This window comes from Electrophorus electricus, chromosome 16 (genome assembly GCF_013358815.1).
Source record: "Electrophorus electricus isolate fEleEle1 chromosome 16, fEleEle1.pri, whole genome shotgun sequence".
Lineage (NCBI taxonomy): Eukaryota > Metazoa > Chordata > Actinopteri > Gymnotiformes > Gymnotidae > Electrophorus > Electrophorus electricus.
Genome location: NC_049550.1, coordinates 16404060 through 16422090, shown reverse-complemented (window position 1 = coordinate 16422090; position 18031 = coordinate 16404060). Strand labels below are relative to the sequence as shown.

The 18031-nt window shown below is 39.3% G+C and overlaps 1 protein-coding gene across 1 annotated transcript; it reads left to right on the top strand.

The window, feature by feature from the left end:
* The first annotated feature begins 4121 nt into the window (after positions 1–4121).
* LOC118242663 (CMRF35-like molecule 5) lies at positions 4122–8405 on the top strand. The gene is made up of 6 exons (XM_035534721.1): positions 4122–4209; positions 4365–4682; positions 4862–4960; positions 5078–5128; positions 7206–7304; positions 8347–8405. The coding sequence occupies exons 1-6, from the start codon at positions 4170–4172 to the stop codon at positions 8403–8405; spliced, it is 666 nt and encodes a 221-aa protein (XP_035390614.1). The 5' UTR covers positions 4122–4169.
* The last annotated feature ends 9626 nt before the right edge of the window (positions 8406–18031 follow it).

Genomic DNA, 18031 nt, shown 5'->3' with positions numbered 1-18031 from the left:
TTGTCCTTCTTCTAAGCCAAACTACTAGCAGCATCATTCAGTGAATGGAGGTCTTTAATAATGATCAACATCAGCTGTCAGGCATTACAAGAAGTCAACCATTACCACTAAAATAATAATAATAAGTCTTGCAGATGATTTATAAAAAACAAGCTACACAAATGACAACATGTATTTAAATACATGCGTAAAGAAGATGTTTGTGTGTACTAAATGTTTCTCATTTTTAAAGCTCAGTGGATCCAGGAAGATCAACTTAAACAGGGTTTTCTGGGTTTTATCAATTTTGCATGTGTTTTTACACACATAAAACTTTTAGAAACCAAGACCTCCAGACTAAGGATGCATGGTGCCATTTTAGTTAAATAAATGGCCTTATAACAAACACTTAAAAATACAATAAAGATTTACACACACACACACACACACACACACACACACACACACACACACACACACACACACACACACACACACACACACACAGAAAAATACACTCTGTACATTGCTATCTGATAATAATATAACTTCTCTTGTTGTTTTGCAGGCATGACAGAGCTGATCCTTGTAGGTTCAATGCCAGTCAGCACTAGACAGGTATCAGGCCTTGAACTAAACCACATGCCATCCAGTGGACAGGGACAGTACTGAGGACAAAGTCAAATGTGATGCTAATACTGTTGTATACCTACTCTCTCCCAGAATTTTGTTAATGTTTCTGAAGGACACTCAATCTATTAAGAGACTAGATATGCATTTAAAATGGCTGCAGAACACTGAGTAAAGTGGTACTATGCAAACTTCTCTATAGCTACAATATTTGTGCTATAACAATTCCACAGTAATGTAGAAGGTTTCAACATACTTTAGCTTGACTGTATTGATGAACATAGATAGAATCTTTACACAAATTGTTCTTCTGCAGAATGAGTGCATCTATCAGGAGATTGAAGATCAGGAGCTGAGAACTGCAGTAACGTCCACACTCACCACTGTCTACACCACAGTGGGGTCTTCACACACTGTAATCTACTCCAGTGTAGATGAACCGTCTGACTCCATCACATACTGCACTGTAAATGTGTCTTAGCAAAGCACAACCCACGCACTAAACTCCAATGAAGCTGAGGACTCTGTGATTTACTCCAACATGACCTTCTAAGTGTAACCAAAAAACCCAGTCTGTCCACAGTCATCAACAGAGCAACACATAAGACTGAACAACGGCTCATTTAATCATCCATTTAAAGGCTGCAAACAGTTGACAACTCAGAAAAACTCTTCCCTTAGAAACTGCATATCTATTATAACAGTCTATGCACAGCTGGTCTGGGGAGGTGCAAGCCACAGAGTAATTGTGAGCAGAAGACACTCAGAGTAATTGTGAGCAGAAGACACTCAGGGTAAGTGTGAGGAGGAGAAGAGTAAATATTTGTAGGTATTCGGATCTCCTTACTCAACTTGTGGAGCTGGCAGCACTGCACTGTTTAAAACTCTCAAAGGAACGTTTGCCAGTGAGCTGATTCTGCACACAGGACTCTCAGTAATAATATAATAATATACATGTATCATGTATGTAAATGTTATTCTATTTGTTCTGTTTTTGTGGCAGTGGAATTTACCTGATGAGTTCAGGAGGAAACAGTGCCATCTGGTGGAAATAATATGCTTTTTATATTAATATGCTTTCTGATATATTAAAGGTTTTCGTGTGTAAAAAAAACCTTTTACAAGCTAAAAGAAATTGTCCAAGCAGAACTAATAACAGGGTGTCTAGGACAGACTGTAACAAGAAATGATGTGAAATGTATGCCTACTGTATGTGTATGTGTGTGCATGCGCATATGTGTGTGTGTGTGTGTGTGTGTGTGTGTGTGTGTGTGTGTGTGTGTGTGTGTGTGTGTGTGTGTGTGTGTGCTTGTGAATTAAAGAAAAATGACAAAGTGAGGGAAAATAGGAGAAGGTGACTGTATATTTTAAACTCTGTATAACACAAAACACTTCCCTCAGTACTTAGTTATTCCAAAATCACAGACAGACACACCCAGTTCAGCACAACTGGCAGCCACACCCTACTCCTGCTGAACTGACCAGAGCATATTTACAAGGGAGTCTATTGTAACAGGTACCACCTTAGGCCTTTTAAAAAGCAACATCACTGGTGTCAATAAACTACAGGTTTATTAATGCAATTTAACAACCATAAATGTACATACATACATATACACACACTAACACATTGTTCTGCATCGGACTAGTGCTGAAGTCAAACCTCACACAAATAAACTATGCACTCCTGTTGCAGTCTTGCACATTATCCTACTTGCTGTACTAAACCAGCACTGTACTCTGAACTGTTCTGGCTGCTACCGGTGACTGCTATGTTCAGGGTAGCATGTCACTGTTTCCTATGCACAACTGGCTTTACATATGCCCAGTACTGTGTACTGGACTAAATAATTGCATTGTCTACTCATTTTGTATTTGTCCTGTTCTGTATTTATTATTGTTTATTTAATGACATTTTTGCACTATATTGTACTGTTTGCACTTGTGTAGCATGTTGTCTGTTGCACTGTTGTTTTGTGTTGCACCATGGTCCTGGAGGAACATTGTCTCGTTTTTGTTGTGTACTTGTATATAGCTGAAATGACAATAAAACCTCTTTGAACTTTGAACTTTGAACTTGAATAAAGTAAAATACAATGAGTGGAAAATCTGGTTCTGCATTTCAAGCACAAAGGGCTTCACTGACATTTAACGTGGTCACCATCACATATGTGCATAAATCACTTCGTCAATACAATTCATGATATTTTAGTTTATTTCCACACCACGCCTAATAAATCCCTGCCATAAAATTCATTGCACTCACACCATTCAGATGAGGAAAAACACACACAAGTAAAACCTCATTTTACTGTGTGATTATTTTTCCTCAGAAACACATGATAAGTTATTAGGCTATACAGTCTATGCTGACAAACCTGTTGCACTCAGAGATTAAGTGGGTAGACATACTCTACTGCAGCTGTACTCGTACTGTAGCTGCAGTGATGCTCACTGAACTCTAGATGGCAGTACTGGTATGCTGTACTGTAGCATGGACCTTTGACTAACTGGGAATATCTTAACCTCCTCCCCTTCCTCTAGGGGGTACAGTCCCTGCTTCTCATAGGTGTGTGAGTGATTTGATTGTAACATGCTGGTTTCTGTCTGTAAAGAGTCCTTGTGTTGAGAAAGGTACTATATAAATGTGTCAGATAAGTGAAAGTTTGAAGTTTGGATACATTAAACTCTACTGGGTAAAATTGCTACAGGGGAATGGGGACCAGACAGAGGGCCCATTTAGCAATGCCAGGTTGCATAAAATGTTTTTACCACTAAATGGCACAGTGGTGCAGCAGAGTGTACAACTGTGGAACCAGCTACCAATAACTGTACAGCTCTTTGTTTGTGACAATGTGTCAAACAAAACATGAATCTTTTTTAACCTAAATGGAAACAAACAAATAAATAAGATTAGTTCGTCATTACGGCAGACTATTTAGGACAGACAGCATCTGAGACCTTAGTCTTTGTCATAGCAACACAGACACATACAATACAGTTGCTGCTTTGGTCTGATGTACAGTAAAGCAAAAAGTCTAAAGTAAAGGAAAGCACAACAGTATATATATGAAATAATGACACACACAGGAAAAGGTGCAGGGAGGCTTAGAAATGAGTCTGAGAAAAAGAAAAAGGAAGTGGCAGGAGCTCACTGTGGGTTTTTTGTTTTTCTGAACATGCATATTGTTTATAAAACACCTGGACAAAACATGTCCAAGACTTCCTTCACATCATTGTTTAACATCAGTGTGTTCACCACTGTGTGTGAGGTCACATTAGGACTTAGGTGATGGCTCTCCAGATATATACTACACCTGATCTTGGACTACGTCACACTCTCAGTGAACTCAGTTCAGTCACACTCTGAAAGAAAGATAGAAAGAGAGAAAAGAGAAAGAAGTGAGAAATCCAAAGACAGAGAGAAGAGCTCTGAAAAAATGAGAGAGAATAGAGGCGGTGATTGGTTACACACACCACTTTAAGCAGTGATGAGAACTGAAGGGGGAAGTGTCAGACTATGAGACAGTTCTCACAGAACTCTCACCACCCAGTTCAACATGTGGACACTTATACTCGTCTTGTCCAGTCTATTCCCAGGTGAGTTCCATTTACTGCTCACTATCATCAGACAGGTTCAGCACATTATTAGTTTACCTGCCACACAGAGAGGGACTTGGTAGTGAAGTGAATAGTCATAACAGTGGATCTTCTGCATGTTCTGTACATTACTAACACAATGATTTATTTTACAGCTGGAACTGCTGCTGTAACTACAGTAACTGGATACAAGGGCCGTTCAGTTCAGATCAGATGCCCCTATAAGTCTGGATATGAAACCCACATGAAGTACCTCTGCAGAGGAGAGTGTTATACTTTCCGGACTAAGAACATCCCTGTTGATTCTAAATCTGCTAAAGACGAGAGATTCTCTCTGAATGATGACACAGCAGCCAGAGTCTTCACTGTTACCATCACTGATCTGAGATCTGAGGATGGAGGAAAATACTGGTGTGCAACACAGCAGAAAGTGCATGATCACTACACAGAGATTCTGTTAGTGGTTAAAGTGGGTGAGTGATGAGCAGATAAGGACAATTATGATGATGATGATGATGATGATGATGCTGATGATGATTAACTGAGGCAATTATGTGAAGTTGGGATTTATAATACATAAAAAAAGCAAGATTTTTGTGTGTACTGAATATGAGAAATATTTGAAATTTAGAAGTCTGTTTCTGTCTTTCAGACACACCTATGAATGTTATTGTCTCACACTCCACCTACACCCCTCCAACACCTGATCCCAGCACATCGGTGTATACTGAGTCCACATGGTCAACTGGAGGTAGGCAGAGGTAGAAGGTAGACATCTATCTATTTACATGCCTAACAAGGGGTTTTTACATCTCCTTTGCTATGTTTTGATCATACGGTTTATAATGTCCCACTGTTCTTTTTACAGGTCACACAGTAAATGATGTGAACCTCCAAACCAACAGTCCCTCACTCCATGGTATGTACCATTATCAGGCTGAACAGGCTGCAGTTGAGTCGAGTGTAGTTTCAGTAAAACAAAAGATTTACTGATAAAAGCTCACAGACCAGGAGGACATTACAGAAAACAAAGTGATAAACAGGCAATGATGAAACCTATTACAGATGTCCATGTTAATTCTCAATCTGGAAAAGCAAAGAGCTCCTAAGATCCAGCAGTTAATGTACTGGACTAGTGAGCAGAAGGTTGCTGTTTCAAGCCCCAACATTGCTAGCTTACCACTGTTGGACCCCTGAGCAAGGCCACTCTCATTTGCACATGTAGTTGTTCACTGTAAGCTTTTCTTTTTTTGAATAAACGCTAACGTTAAATGCTGTAGAAAATTTTCTCTGGATGATGTAACAGAAGGCTGAGTCTTCAATATTACCATCACTGATCTGAGATCAGAGGATGGAGGGATATACTGGTGAGTGACGGTGTAAACACTGCTTGACCAATACACAGAGTGTGATTAAAAGTGGTCAGTGTAAGATAGGGGACAATAAATTAATTCTTACTATTAGAATATATACATATTCTTAAACACTGATACTATCCTGCTAAATAGTACCTCAACAGGAATATAGAAATATAATCAAATAATCACTGTGGATATGAATAGCTTCACATGGACCAAGTAGGCAAGTAGTTTAATGGTTCATATATGTTGGGCTGCTTTTATACACTTTGAGTTTGGCAGTTCTTTAACATGAGAGAGAGACAGAAATAATGAGAGAGAAAACAAGCACAGCACCACCATAGAACAGAGAGAGACACAGGAAGTGTTGCCATGGTTACATATGAGTTTGAACCATGCGACTGACCACTGCAGGTTAGAGTGTGAAGAGCTTCTGTTTTCTATAACTGTCATGTCTCCTGTCCAGCTGAGATGTTTGTCCTTAGCATTTTACAGTAGCATTCACTTCTTTAAAATGAACCCTCTGTAATAATGGCTTTCTACCTGCAGTTCTCTGTGATTCATACAGGATCATTAGCTAAATGTAATCATTGTTTTCCACTGACAAACAATTTTTTTTTCCTGAACATGGTTGTGAACTCCTGTCCACTGTCTCTAAGTAAGATTTAAGTAACACTGGATTTTTGAGAAACTTAATGTTTCAGCTGTAATGTCATCTTTTAATACTTCCATCTGCATCTATATAAAATAATTAACATTAAATTCTAAGATGAATGGAATGTATCTACTTGCATATTTCCTGAAACCGTTAGAGTGTAATCTCACTGGTGTAGATTCCTGTGAGCTGTTCCTGAGCCATTTCAGTGGATAGCAAACTACACTCTATTACATAGGAAGGATATGCTTCTGTGAAACACAAAACTCACCACAAACTTATAGAAACTGAATTAATTATGGTAAAGAGTAAAAGCTAAAAACCTCTCTGTCAGTTTAGATGGCAGGCAGGGCCGTGAATAACATCACTAAAGGGACTCTACCATACTACACATCCCTGTCACCTCGCCCTCACACACTCATTCCTACACACTTTACACACACAGTATAACAGCAACGCATACATGTACATCACTACCTCTGTAGCATCTGTATGTCAACAACTATAACCCCAGCCTTACTGCTAGAGGAAACCCCCCCCCCAAAAAAAATAAAAATAAATAATAATAATTAAAAAAAATACCAATACACGGTTAATATGATAATATCTTTCAGTAGGCATAGGTTTTCATCAGTGATCATGCTGTCAGTGAGTGTCATGTTCCCTCCTTTCTGTCACAGTCATGGGTGGGAATAATAGAAGTGGGCCACAGAAACAACATGCTGTAAAAATGCACAGTCAATGTTCAGAGGGAGATTCAACTTTGTTATTGCTCCAGTACAGTACAGTACCTATAATGTGTGCTCTCTCTGACACATACAGTATGTGCTTCTCTTACAATGAGTATGCTCACCACAACTTGTGCAATATAAAGTGCTGAAAATGTTCCAAAAAATATGAACTCTGCAAAGTGCATTTTGTTGCCTGTACTGGTCATGAACTGCATGACCTTTTGCTCTCTGTGTGCATATTTCCTTGTACAGTATTTCCAGGTCTGGCTGTGTACTTCTCTATTGCTGCTGGTTTAGTGTTGGTAACTGCTGGTGTGATTATAGCAGTCTACTGCAGAATAAAGAAAAAAGGTAAAATGCACTTTAAATTACAAACATAAGATGACCATATGCTAAACATATTCTGAATTACACTCAGTCGTTAGTGAAGAGTTTGGTGTGTAGACACTGCAGCACAGTGACTATGAAATAAGGTTTAGAATGACCTTTTGAATTCAGGGGTGTTTATGTTGGTGAACCACACAGGAATCTTGTCTTCAGAAAATGAGAAACATACTCGCATACATGCTCAGATAAATATTCAGATACATGATCAGTTACATGTGGGAATCTGTTCAGGTTCTTGTCCTGGCCAGTCGAGATCATTCCACTCTTTAGCTTTAAAAAAGGCTCCATCTGAACACAGCAGTATGTTTGTGGTCATTGTCGTCCTGTAAGATAAAGAAACACAGAGTCTTGAAACATCTGGATGATGGGGGCAGTTAAGATGCTTTGTGGAAGTCGCTGTTGTAGAACAGTACAGATGTTTACATATGCTTTTTATAACATGTAGCTTGACCTTTCTGTTCTTCAGTACCACTTCATCAGTGGTTTATCTCTTATTGCAAACCCTTATGCTGGAAAGTTGTTTGTTGTTTTCTTTCACACAACTATATCTTGAACTATATCTATATCTTGATTATTATCTGATTTCTGGTATAAATGTGTGTATCATTTAATTAATGCCTATAGTATCCACTATAATTGTAGAAAACCTGTTTCAGCCCAAATCCAGTATACTGAAGTTGGAGACCAGAGCAAAAACCAACCAAAAAAACCCTTATGGACAAATTCTAATGGTGGAGTCTGTATTAATACTCAGTGTATTAAAACTAAATATATTAATTCTCTGTCTGTTAATACTCAGTAGTGTTAATACTCAGTGTATTAATACTCTGTCTGTTAATACTCAGTAGTGTTAATACTCAGTGCGTTAATACTCAGTAGTGTTAATACTCAGTGTGTTAATACTCTGTCTTTTAATACTCAGTGTGTTAATACTCAGTGTGTTAATACTCACTCAGCTTTACTACACCTCTACTTTTTCTCTGTTGCCCTCATTTTCTCCCTACAGACCCAGAGACAGTAACACAGTCTAGAGAGGTGGGTACAAAGTCACATGATAAAATATGATCACATGATTTGCATCAGTCATTCATTAGACACATATCTACAACTGTTACATTTTAATTTGATCCCTTTCAGATAAATGAAGATTATGTAAACATCTCACCACATTTTGCTTTTCAAAATAACCAACCAGAGTCTGTCTATCAGAATTTTGGCTTCAAAAATAATCATTAAGATTCCGTGTAATAAGTCTGAGCCCAGAGACTAACCACAATCAACTTAGTCTAAAGAAGATTGATCATTTAGTTAAAAGCTTCAGAGGTGTCTTACATTTATCAGCTCACTACTGTTCACCTGTGTAACTGATTACCTGTGTAACTGATCATCTGTATACCTGTACATGTTGTTTCGTTAACTGATTTATGTAAGCATTGCGTAACTCTACTTAATTACAAGAGTAAGTAATTACATTACAGCAATACAACCTATTACATTTACCACAGTGGTCTCTGTATAGAGAGGTAAAGTATTAAAATTAAACAAATAACAGACAGTATGAATTTGTTCAGTATAAATCTAAATGACAGTGCTTATCACCATGGTCAACTCCAACAACACTGACCCAGACAACACAACTGATTCCATCTTTCACTCAATATTCAATCAACCTGTGTGCAAGGAAGAATTTAGGACCCTGATTCAGAGTCCCTCACATTAATAATATGTAATGTGTTCAGTGTTTGTTGAAGCTTCTGGAGCATGCAGTAGATTAAAGGGTAGCAGCTCACACTGAAAGAGTGACGGACCACACGCCACAGGAAGTGGTGTGTCATGCTCTTTGGAAAAGTAATTAATAATATTAGTCAGAGAAAAGGAAGTGGTAAAGACAAAGTGCACATAATGTGTAAAGTACATATAATATATAGACAAACATACACATAGTGTTTAAAGTACACACACACACATATATATGTTCACATTATGTTTAAAGTGCAAATGATATATAGACAAACTTACACGTAATGTATGTACTCTTCAATGTAAAATAATGTTGGTTGAAACCAAATGTTCCCCTTAAATAATATAAACAGCAAAATGTTAAGGTTTAATTTATGTACTTGAGTTAGGGGAGCTTACACTGTTGCTGATTAATGTCCCCATGTGCTAAACAGAGGCAATAGTGCCATCTAGTGGAAATGTTCTGAAAATTAAAACCCTGTTCTCCTGCAGCAGGGTGCAACCTAGTGAGTGTTCAGATTGAATGTTGTTTCATAGAATTATTACAGAATTTTAATTCCACAAATTTGACAGTCCATGAGCGTACTGAGGAATATATGATTACATTTTTTAAAAATGTAACAACGACCTTCAGTAACAAAACTGAGCAGAAATACAATTCTCTAAAGTTTTACAGGTCTGTGATTGAAGTGTTTGCAGGTTCTCATTCAACACAACCAGAAAATGTGGTTGATGTGGGTCTCAGTGATGCCACATAGACTACAAAGTGTTCTTTGGATCTCCATGAGAAGACTGAATAATATCCAGAGGCTACCAAATAGTGAAGTGTGGTGTATCTCTCCAGAAAACCGTTAGAGTGTTATCTCACTGGTGTAGATTCCTGTGAGCTGTTCCTGAGCCATTTCAGTGGATAGCAAACTACACTCTATTACATAGGAAGGATATGCTTCTGTGAAACACAAAACTCACCACAAACTTACAGAAACTGAATTAATTATGGTAAAGAATAAAAGCTAAAAATCTCTCTGTCGGTTTAGATGGCAGGCAGGGCCGTGAACGACATCACTACAGGGACGTGACACACCCGGCCCGGCTCAAACCACATTATCTCACTCTACCATATCACACATCCCTGTCACCTCACCCTCACACACTCATTCCTACACACTTTACACACACAGTAATAACAGCACAGCATACATGTACATCATTACCTCTGTAGCATCTGCATGTCTACAACTATAACCCCAGCCTTACTGCTAGAGGAACCCCCCCCCCAAAAAAAAAAAAAAATTCTATTGATGCCATTCTATTTTTCACTGCCCTCAAAAACAGAAATGAGAGTTTTTTCATATGAGTTAAGCCATAACAAGATGAACAGAGTTAGTAAGCCCAGATACAGGGGCAGGGACCTACATAGACAGACATACACAATCTCTAACAGACATCTAATCTAGGAGTTGGAGGCAGTAAACATGAAGCTGAACTCAGAATGAAGATTCTTTTCATCTTCACACTGCACGTGATCTCAGGTATGAAAATCAATCTTTAATCATTATTCTCAGCAAGGTGAAATATAGTCTTTGTTTAGATGGTCACTTTTGGTGAATTTTTAGATCTTACTGGGGTCTCAACAAACGTAACTGGATATTTGGGAGTCGCCATGAAGTGCAAAGATGAGACTTAAAGAGTTAACAAAAACTCAAAGATAGTTTGATTAACAGTTCATTGCAACTGTGTGTTGACTGAATCAGAAATGCATTTTGTAATGTGTAAAACAGGAAGATCAGAGGCCTCACTGTGGAATTCAGTAAAAGGTACCAGTGTGGAGCTGATGTATACTCGTAGTCACATTTGTTCTAAAGTGAAGCACACATTTAAATTATAACCAGCATATTACTAAATAAAACCCAAACGGGAAGATCCTCTAACCTTTCACCTTCTTAGAAATATGATATTGGCATGTTGCCAAACAGCTGTAGTTTACTACAGGACAACAAAAACGAGTAAGTGCTGAATCCAGCAGCAGCTGGAGATCACTTCCTCTTGATAGCTGTGAGTAACATCTACAGGAAAGAGCAATCCTTGTGTTAGCAACAACAGACGCATGGGTGACAGTACAGCAGTACAGTTTCTGAAGATGAAGCAATAGAACAGTGACAGAATTAATTTTAAATATGGGTAACCACAAAGACCTCATAGAAATAAAAAAAAATATATATATTTTTTTCCACTTTTACTTGGAAGTCTCTGAGCCACTGGAGTTTCTGAGCCACAGAAGTCCTGAGTGTCCTTATGACAGTGTGACTGTAAGGGTTGGCACCAGGCACACTACTAATCAGGCTTGATGCCCAACAGCTGGGGTAGATCTATATAAGCCCAGTGACACAGTCACTCAGTGTTGGGTCTTTGCTAAAGTTTTGATTCAAGCTCCTAGCTGGTAACTCGAGGTCTGGGTATGGAGGTCTGTGAGCCCTTGTGCTACACCTCTCTTCTGCGCTGTGAGGGTGTTTGTGTTTTTACACGTCCCCTCCCTTCTCCAGTTTTTCCCTTTCGAGTCTGGTTCTCTTCCAAGGCTCCCCTTAGCCATTAATGTTCGTCCCTCTTTTCTGTTTTTGTTTGGGAAGTTTCAGAGTTTGGTTTTCCCCAATGCATCAGGGCTACCATTCTTCCTGTGGCATCCTTTGTTTTCCCTTTGTCCACGCTCAGCATGGTGTTTAGTTTTTCCTCCTGTTTTGTCATCCTCCATTCCTGTGAAGTGCGATATATACGCGCAGGTTGTTTTAGTCTAGCGGGAGCTCGTTTGTTTGCAACAAAGTGGTCGGGGTTAGATTTTCTACTGTTGTTTTTTTTTACTTCTCTTGTTTTACCTGTTCTAAGATCTAACTGTTTTGCACACGGGCCCACCTTCATTAAAGTGTGGTAACTCACCCAGCAGAGTGTCAGGGTCATCACCTCTCTGTCCTGGGTTTGAGCCCCATTACAATGACATTGTAATTATCCCATTTAAGATCACACCCCTCAAACACATGTTACAGTACTGATGATCAGTGGCACAATGGTGTTATAACTGATAACATCTCCCAGGGAATTTCATACACTGACATACAGAAGGTGCAGAACAAATCAAACCAAGACTAAAACACAGCTGAGAAAAAGGGAAGGATGAATTGAAACAAAATGATCAACTTCAATATGAAGCCATTGCTTACATGGATGTTTGTCATGTCTTTCAGATACAGGAGAGTCCAAGGATGTGGAGTCTATATCAGTGACTGCATGTGCAGGAGGAGGAGTCACCATCAAGTGCAAATATGAGGATGAATACAAAACCAAATTGAAATCTTTCTGTAAGAATGTGACAGATCAGTCATGTTTAGATCAAATAACAACAAATCCAAACAGTACGTGGACTCATAAAGACAGATTCTCAATTTGTGATAACAGACGTGTAGGATTCTTCATTGTGTTTATCAGAGAGCTGAGTGTAAATGACACTGGAACATACCAGTGTGCTGTTAATGTATCTGATCAACTGCACACCTACACTGAAGTGAAGCTCAATGTAACAGCAGGTTAGTAGCATGTAACATACAATTTAGCCACAAACAGAGAGAGAGAATAACCTAACTTCTCCAAACTGCACATTTGTTCTGGATAAGAGCGTGTGTTAAAAGCCAAAAATGTAAATGTACAGTGGTTAAGCTAAACTTGATATTTTCATGGGTTTGTAGCAGTAAGGGAAGTGTGTCTGAAGTAGATCTGATCTCTGAATCAGATCATTATTCTATGAATTCCTAAATCAGTCATCATCATGTCAGTCAGGTTAATACCAATAGAGCAAAAAGTGTCACATTTCCTTTTTATTATTATTATTATTATTACTTTTTTATTAGGATGGTAAGTTCTAGAATAGAAATGTTAAACATTGTTAATAAATGCAAATGTTTTGATCTGATAGGTCTGCACTATGGAAATCCCATCAATAAGACCTGCTATCTAGGAGGAAGTGTGAACATCAGCTGCAAATACCCAGAATCCCACAAGAATGAACCCAAGTTTTTCTGCAAGAGAGTGAACACTGCTGTCTGTTCTGATAAAACATTTGTTAATAAAACAGAGATACATATAACTAAGGGAAACATATCACTGTATGATGACAGAGAAAAGCAAATCCTGACTGTGACTATTAGATATGTAACAGTGCAGGACTCTGGTACATACTGGTGTGGAGCTACATCAAACTGGAAATCTAATCATGGATACCGGGTTTATAGTATACAGATCTACCTGAGAGTTACAGGTGAGTAGATAACATGACCTATGTAATATTTGTTGTTTTCACAATGTAGAGGAAATCATGTTCAATTGTTCATGCTAAACTTGTCTAATATGTTTCTAATCTTGAGTTATGCAAGGCTGTAAAGTCTAGTGTCTGTAGGTAGTCGTGAACAGTTTGTTCACTGCTCTTGTCTGACCCATGTGTCTGATCAGCAATGTTAATACTCTCTAAATGAGAAGAGTCTGAATTAGAAGTTGACCATTAGTATCCATCTAATTTATTCTGCTAAATGTATCTTCACTATCTTCACTAACAGTATTCAGCATGTCAAAGCAAATGTGATGTGCATCAAACACATTCATAAGTGTGAGAGTCAAATGAACCACATATTTCATTACACGTTCAGAAATCTGTTAAAACACACATAGCCTTTTACTTTAGTAATCTTTAAGCTTTAAAGTGCTTGTCCAGAAATACAACCACGAACACCTCCATCATTTACAACCGCAGAGTATATAAGCAACTCCATGCACAACATCTGAAGCAACTGTCACATTCTCTTCTACAGCAAATACATTAAAATATGTTACAGATGCACTGGACACATGTCACTGTCCACAGTCTATACCAATAATAACATGGACTCAGATTATCTGTCACTCCTGTGATTATTTTTCTATTTATCCAGAGATTCCCGCTTCAACCTCATCATCACATTCATCCTCATGCATCAGTCCACAGTTCACCACACCAACCACATTCTCAGGATCTAAACACACATCAGCTTCCTCTCCTGGTACAGGTGCTGACACACTGTATCAGGACTGTACAGCATGGAGTGAAACTACTCACATACTGTCAGCTTCATCAGTCACTTCTGAATGATCAGGATAAAGGTTAAATGTGATTGGTTCACTGATTATGACTGTGTCCTCTCCAGGATTTCCATCTTCCACTGTGATCAGTGTTGTGTGTGTGATTCTGGTGCTGCTTCTGATGGGAACCTCATTCCTCATAGTGGCTCTCAGAAAGAGAAGCAGGAAGGAGCAGGGTATTACCACACACACACACACACACACCCTTCAAAAATGATCACACAAAACAATACTTATCAATCAACATTGTCATGAGGATAACACATCATCTTATGTGCAGATGTGAGTGCAGCATGTATCTGTGCCGTAAGCATTGTAGATTAAACAAATTGCATTAGTCATGAACAGAACTGATTAGACCCCAGAGCCTGCCTGCTGCTGCCCTCTGCTGGCTAGAAATGTACATGAATGAGCACTGTTAGAATATGGACGAAAGACAATTAACTAATGCCTAAGTATTCTACTGTTTATTTGCATTTGAAGAGTACCTACTCAGATTAATGTGAATATCTGTGAGTATTTAACTGTTAAATGTGAACAATACCATGTATCCGTTTAGTATGTGATCACAATTTATTCATTTGTGATTAATGTCAAGAATCAGCATCATCCAAGTGTCAGTCCCTCCAAGACTCCTCACACGACCACTGGGTGAGTCATGAGTTTATCACACATCTATGGGGTGAGTCATGAGTGTATTACACATCCATAAGGTAAGTCATGATTGTAGGTCATTAGCAGGCCACTACTGGAACAGGTGCACTACATCTGTAATAGAATTATAATACTCTACACATGTAGTAAAATTATAATACACTTGGCATGCAGCCCTCTGGAACCACCATAATGTTTACACCTGCTACTCCTGACACCACCCAATGTTCAAACTGGGCAGTCCAGGGAAACTATAGACAAATATTCCATTAATATGACCCGAAAATACATTTTTATACCTCACTTGAATGCAAAGAGTTGTAGACAAACAAAAAAAAAACATTCAATCTCATTCATAGACACTGCTGTTAAGGTCACAACATTTTTTTTCTCTTTACTCAGGTTCCACTTTCTGACTGTGACAGTGAGATCAAAGACACCAGAAGCCATTTTGTCTCAGACACTGGAGCTCCTACAGTCTACTCTACTGTCAATCTACCCACAAACCCCTCTGATCCCTCCCTAGCTGTTTATGCTCAAACCCAGTTACCCACAAACCCCTGTGATTTTACACACACTGTTTCGGCTAATGCTATAATTCTCTCTGAGAATTCCTCAGTGTGTGACACACAACAGTCAGCAAGGACGTCTGATGAAGCTCTAATTTATACAACAGTGAAGTTTTATAAGAATGCAAACAGTTCTAATGATGCTGTTACCAAGGAGACCTTCAAGAAGGAGGAGGACACTTGTGACTATGCTTCTGTCAAACATGTCACTTGATCAGGCTAGTTTAGCAGTTTATGCTTTTATTTACATCCATTTTACCAAACATAGATTGTATAACTTTCCCTTTCTCTCAAAGGATGTTCATTTGCGCAGGTGTTTTGTTTTCTCATGTTCAGGCTGGTGGGTGAAAGACCAAAGGTTGCCATAGCTTACTTCAAAATGTAAAAATTGACAGATAAAAATGGTGGTGTTCCTTAAATAGAGGGATTTTACATGCTGTAATGGAACAGAAGGCAAACCTTTGTTTTATTGTGTTCTAACAAAACCTCTTTTGTTTTCTTGTGTTCATTCTATGAGTAAATGTCAAATCACTTGTGTAAGTTGCTCTAGATGCCAAAAGCCGTAAATGTAAAATTTACATGTTCAGTTTACTTGAGAGTATTTTACTACAACTTTGCTTATACTGAAACCTCTCAACATCTCTTTACTGAGAGGTTTGAATCTCTCTCTCTCTCTCTCTCTCTCTCTCTCTCTCTCTCTCTCTCTTTCTCTCTCAATAAAATTTGGACTTTTTTTTTTTTTTGCTGGTTCATTAAGTTAAAATACAGACAAAGCATAGAGATAAATGGAGACAGAGAAATGCAGTAAGCTCCAGGAGCTCTGACATGTGTACGAAGTGACTTGGTGTGGTGATGTAACGTGTGTCGGTCCGAGTGCCGCAGGGCGTGAGACTTCTTCGACAGGGACGAACATTTAATAACATAAACGACAGCGGCACTCACGTATTACAAACGATAGACATGAACAAGAAACGATTGACGTTAAACAAAAACATAAATACGTTACATTCAGACATTAAATCTACAATGACCAACCACCACAGGACGCCTACTCCCTTGGCGAAGAACGGACTTCCTAGCAGGAGGTGTGTGGACACCCCCTGCACTGCCGCCTGGATCCCAGGATATTGGGGAGAGGACCATGATCGCTGTCCGTGTCTTCTCCGGAGACAGAGTGGAACACTCCAAGGAATTTCTTGGGGGGAGGGGCTAAGGCTGTGGAGCCTGGGCCGAGGAGGATCGAGGGGCACCACGACGACCAGAAAAAGGGCGGTCGCGTGGAGCCAGCGGGACCTCCTAAGCCCTTTAGGTGGAGGGGTCATCCACCACACAGTATGTGGTGCTTGTGCTAGGTGGTATTAATGATGGTTAGATAAACCCTGTTGATCTCCTCAGCTGTTCCCACATGGTAGAGACTTGCAGCCAGAAACAGTGCAGTTCTAAGAACAGACTATGTGACAGTCAATCTTGATGAATGGCCAGTTGAGTCTATAGGCTGAGCTCAGTGATGTCGTGATGACATCTCTCCAGCTCCATATGCAAAATGTCTGTAAAAGAAAGTCACATTTAATTGTTATATATCTTATTATATGTGTATATTTCATATTATAGTGATTTAGTGTCTTTAATAGTGCAATAGTATTTTAGTGTAATGTGGCTTAAACCCAGGACACATAGGTGATGACCCCCACACTGTGCTGGGTGAGCTACCACACTTTAATGACGGTGAGCCCATGTGAAAACAGTTAGATCTTAGAACAGGTTAAACAAGAGAAATAATCAAATCCCAGCCGTTTTGTTGCGATGCAAACAAGCTCCCGCTAGACTATGGCAGCCATAAAATAACCTGCCCGTATATCGCACTTCAAAGGAATGGAAGACAACAAAATGGGAGGAAAAACTAAACACCATACTGAGTGCAAAAAAAAAAGGATGCCGCGGGAAGAATGGCAGCCCTGATGCACTGGGGAAAACCAAACTCTGAAACTTCCCAAACAAAACCAGAAAACAAGGAGGAACTTTAGTGGCTAAGGGGAGACTTGGGAGAGAACCAGACTCGAGAGGGGAAAACTGGAGAAGGGAGGGCACGTGTAAAAACACAGACCCCTTCGCAGAGCAGAAAAGGGATGTAGCACAAGGGCTCACAGACCTCAATACCCAGAGTTACCAGCTAGGCGCTTGGCTCACAACTTTAGCAAAGACCCAACACAGAGTGATTGCAATACTGGGCTTATAAAGATCTAGCCCATCTGTTGGGCATCAAGCCTGATTAGGCGTGTGTCTGACTTGAGGCCTCCATCTGATGGCCGGAGGGGGCCTCAGCCTGGTTACAACCCTTACACATAGTGTCTTTAATAGCGTACAAAATTCTTAATAGTGTCTTTAATATTTTACTATTAGTCTTTAATAGTGTCTTAGTGGGTAGACAAGCCCTCCCACCCCTTCCACACAATCAAATAGCAAATATAAGTGCACACGCACGCACGCGCACACACGCACACACACGGACGCACACACACACAGACAGACAGAGAGAACTCCATTGAATATTTTGCTGTCCCAGCAGAGTCA

Excerpts from the sequence above, each read along its gene's own strand:
- LOC118242663 (XM_035534721.1), top strand. The coding sequence starts at position 4,170 with ATGTGGACACTTATACTCGTCTTGTCCAGTCTATTCCCAG. Across the intron at positions 4,961-5,077 it reads GTCCACATGGTCAACTGGAG|GTCACACAGTAAATGATGTG; the intron begins GTAGGCAGAGGT and ends TTCTTTTTACAG. Across the intron at positions 7,305-8,346 it reads CTGCAGAATAAAGAAAAAAG|ACCCAGAGACAGTAACACAG; the intron begins GTAAAATGCACT and ends TTCTCCCTACAG.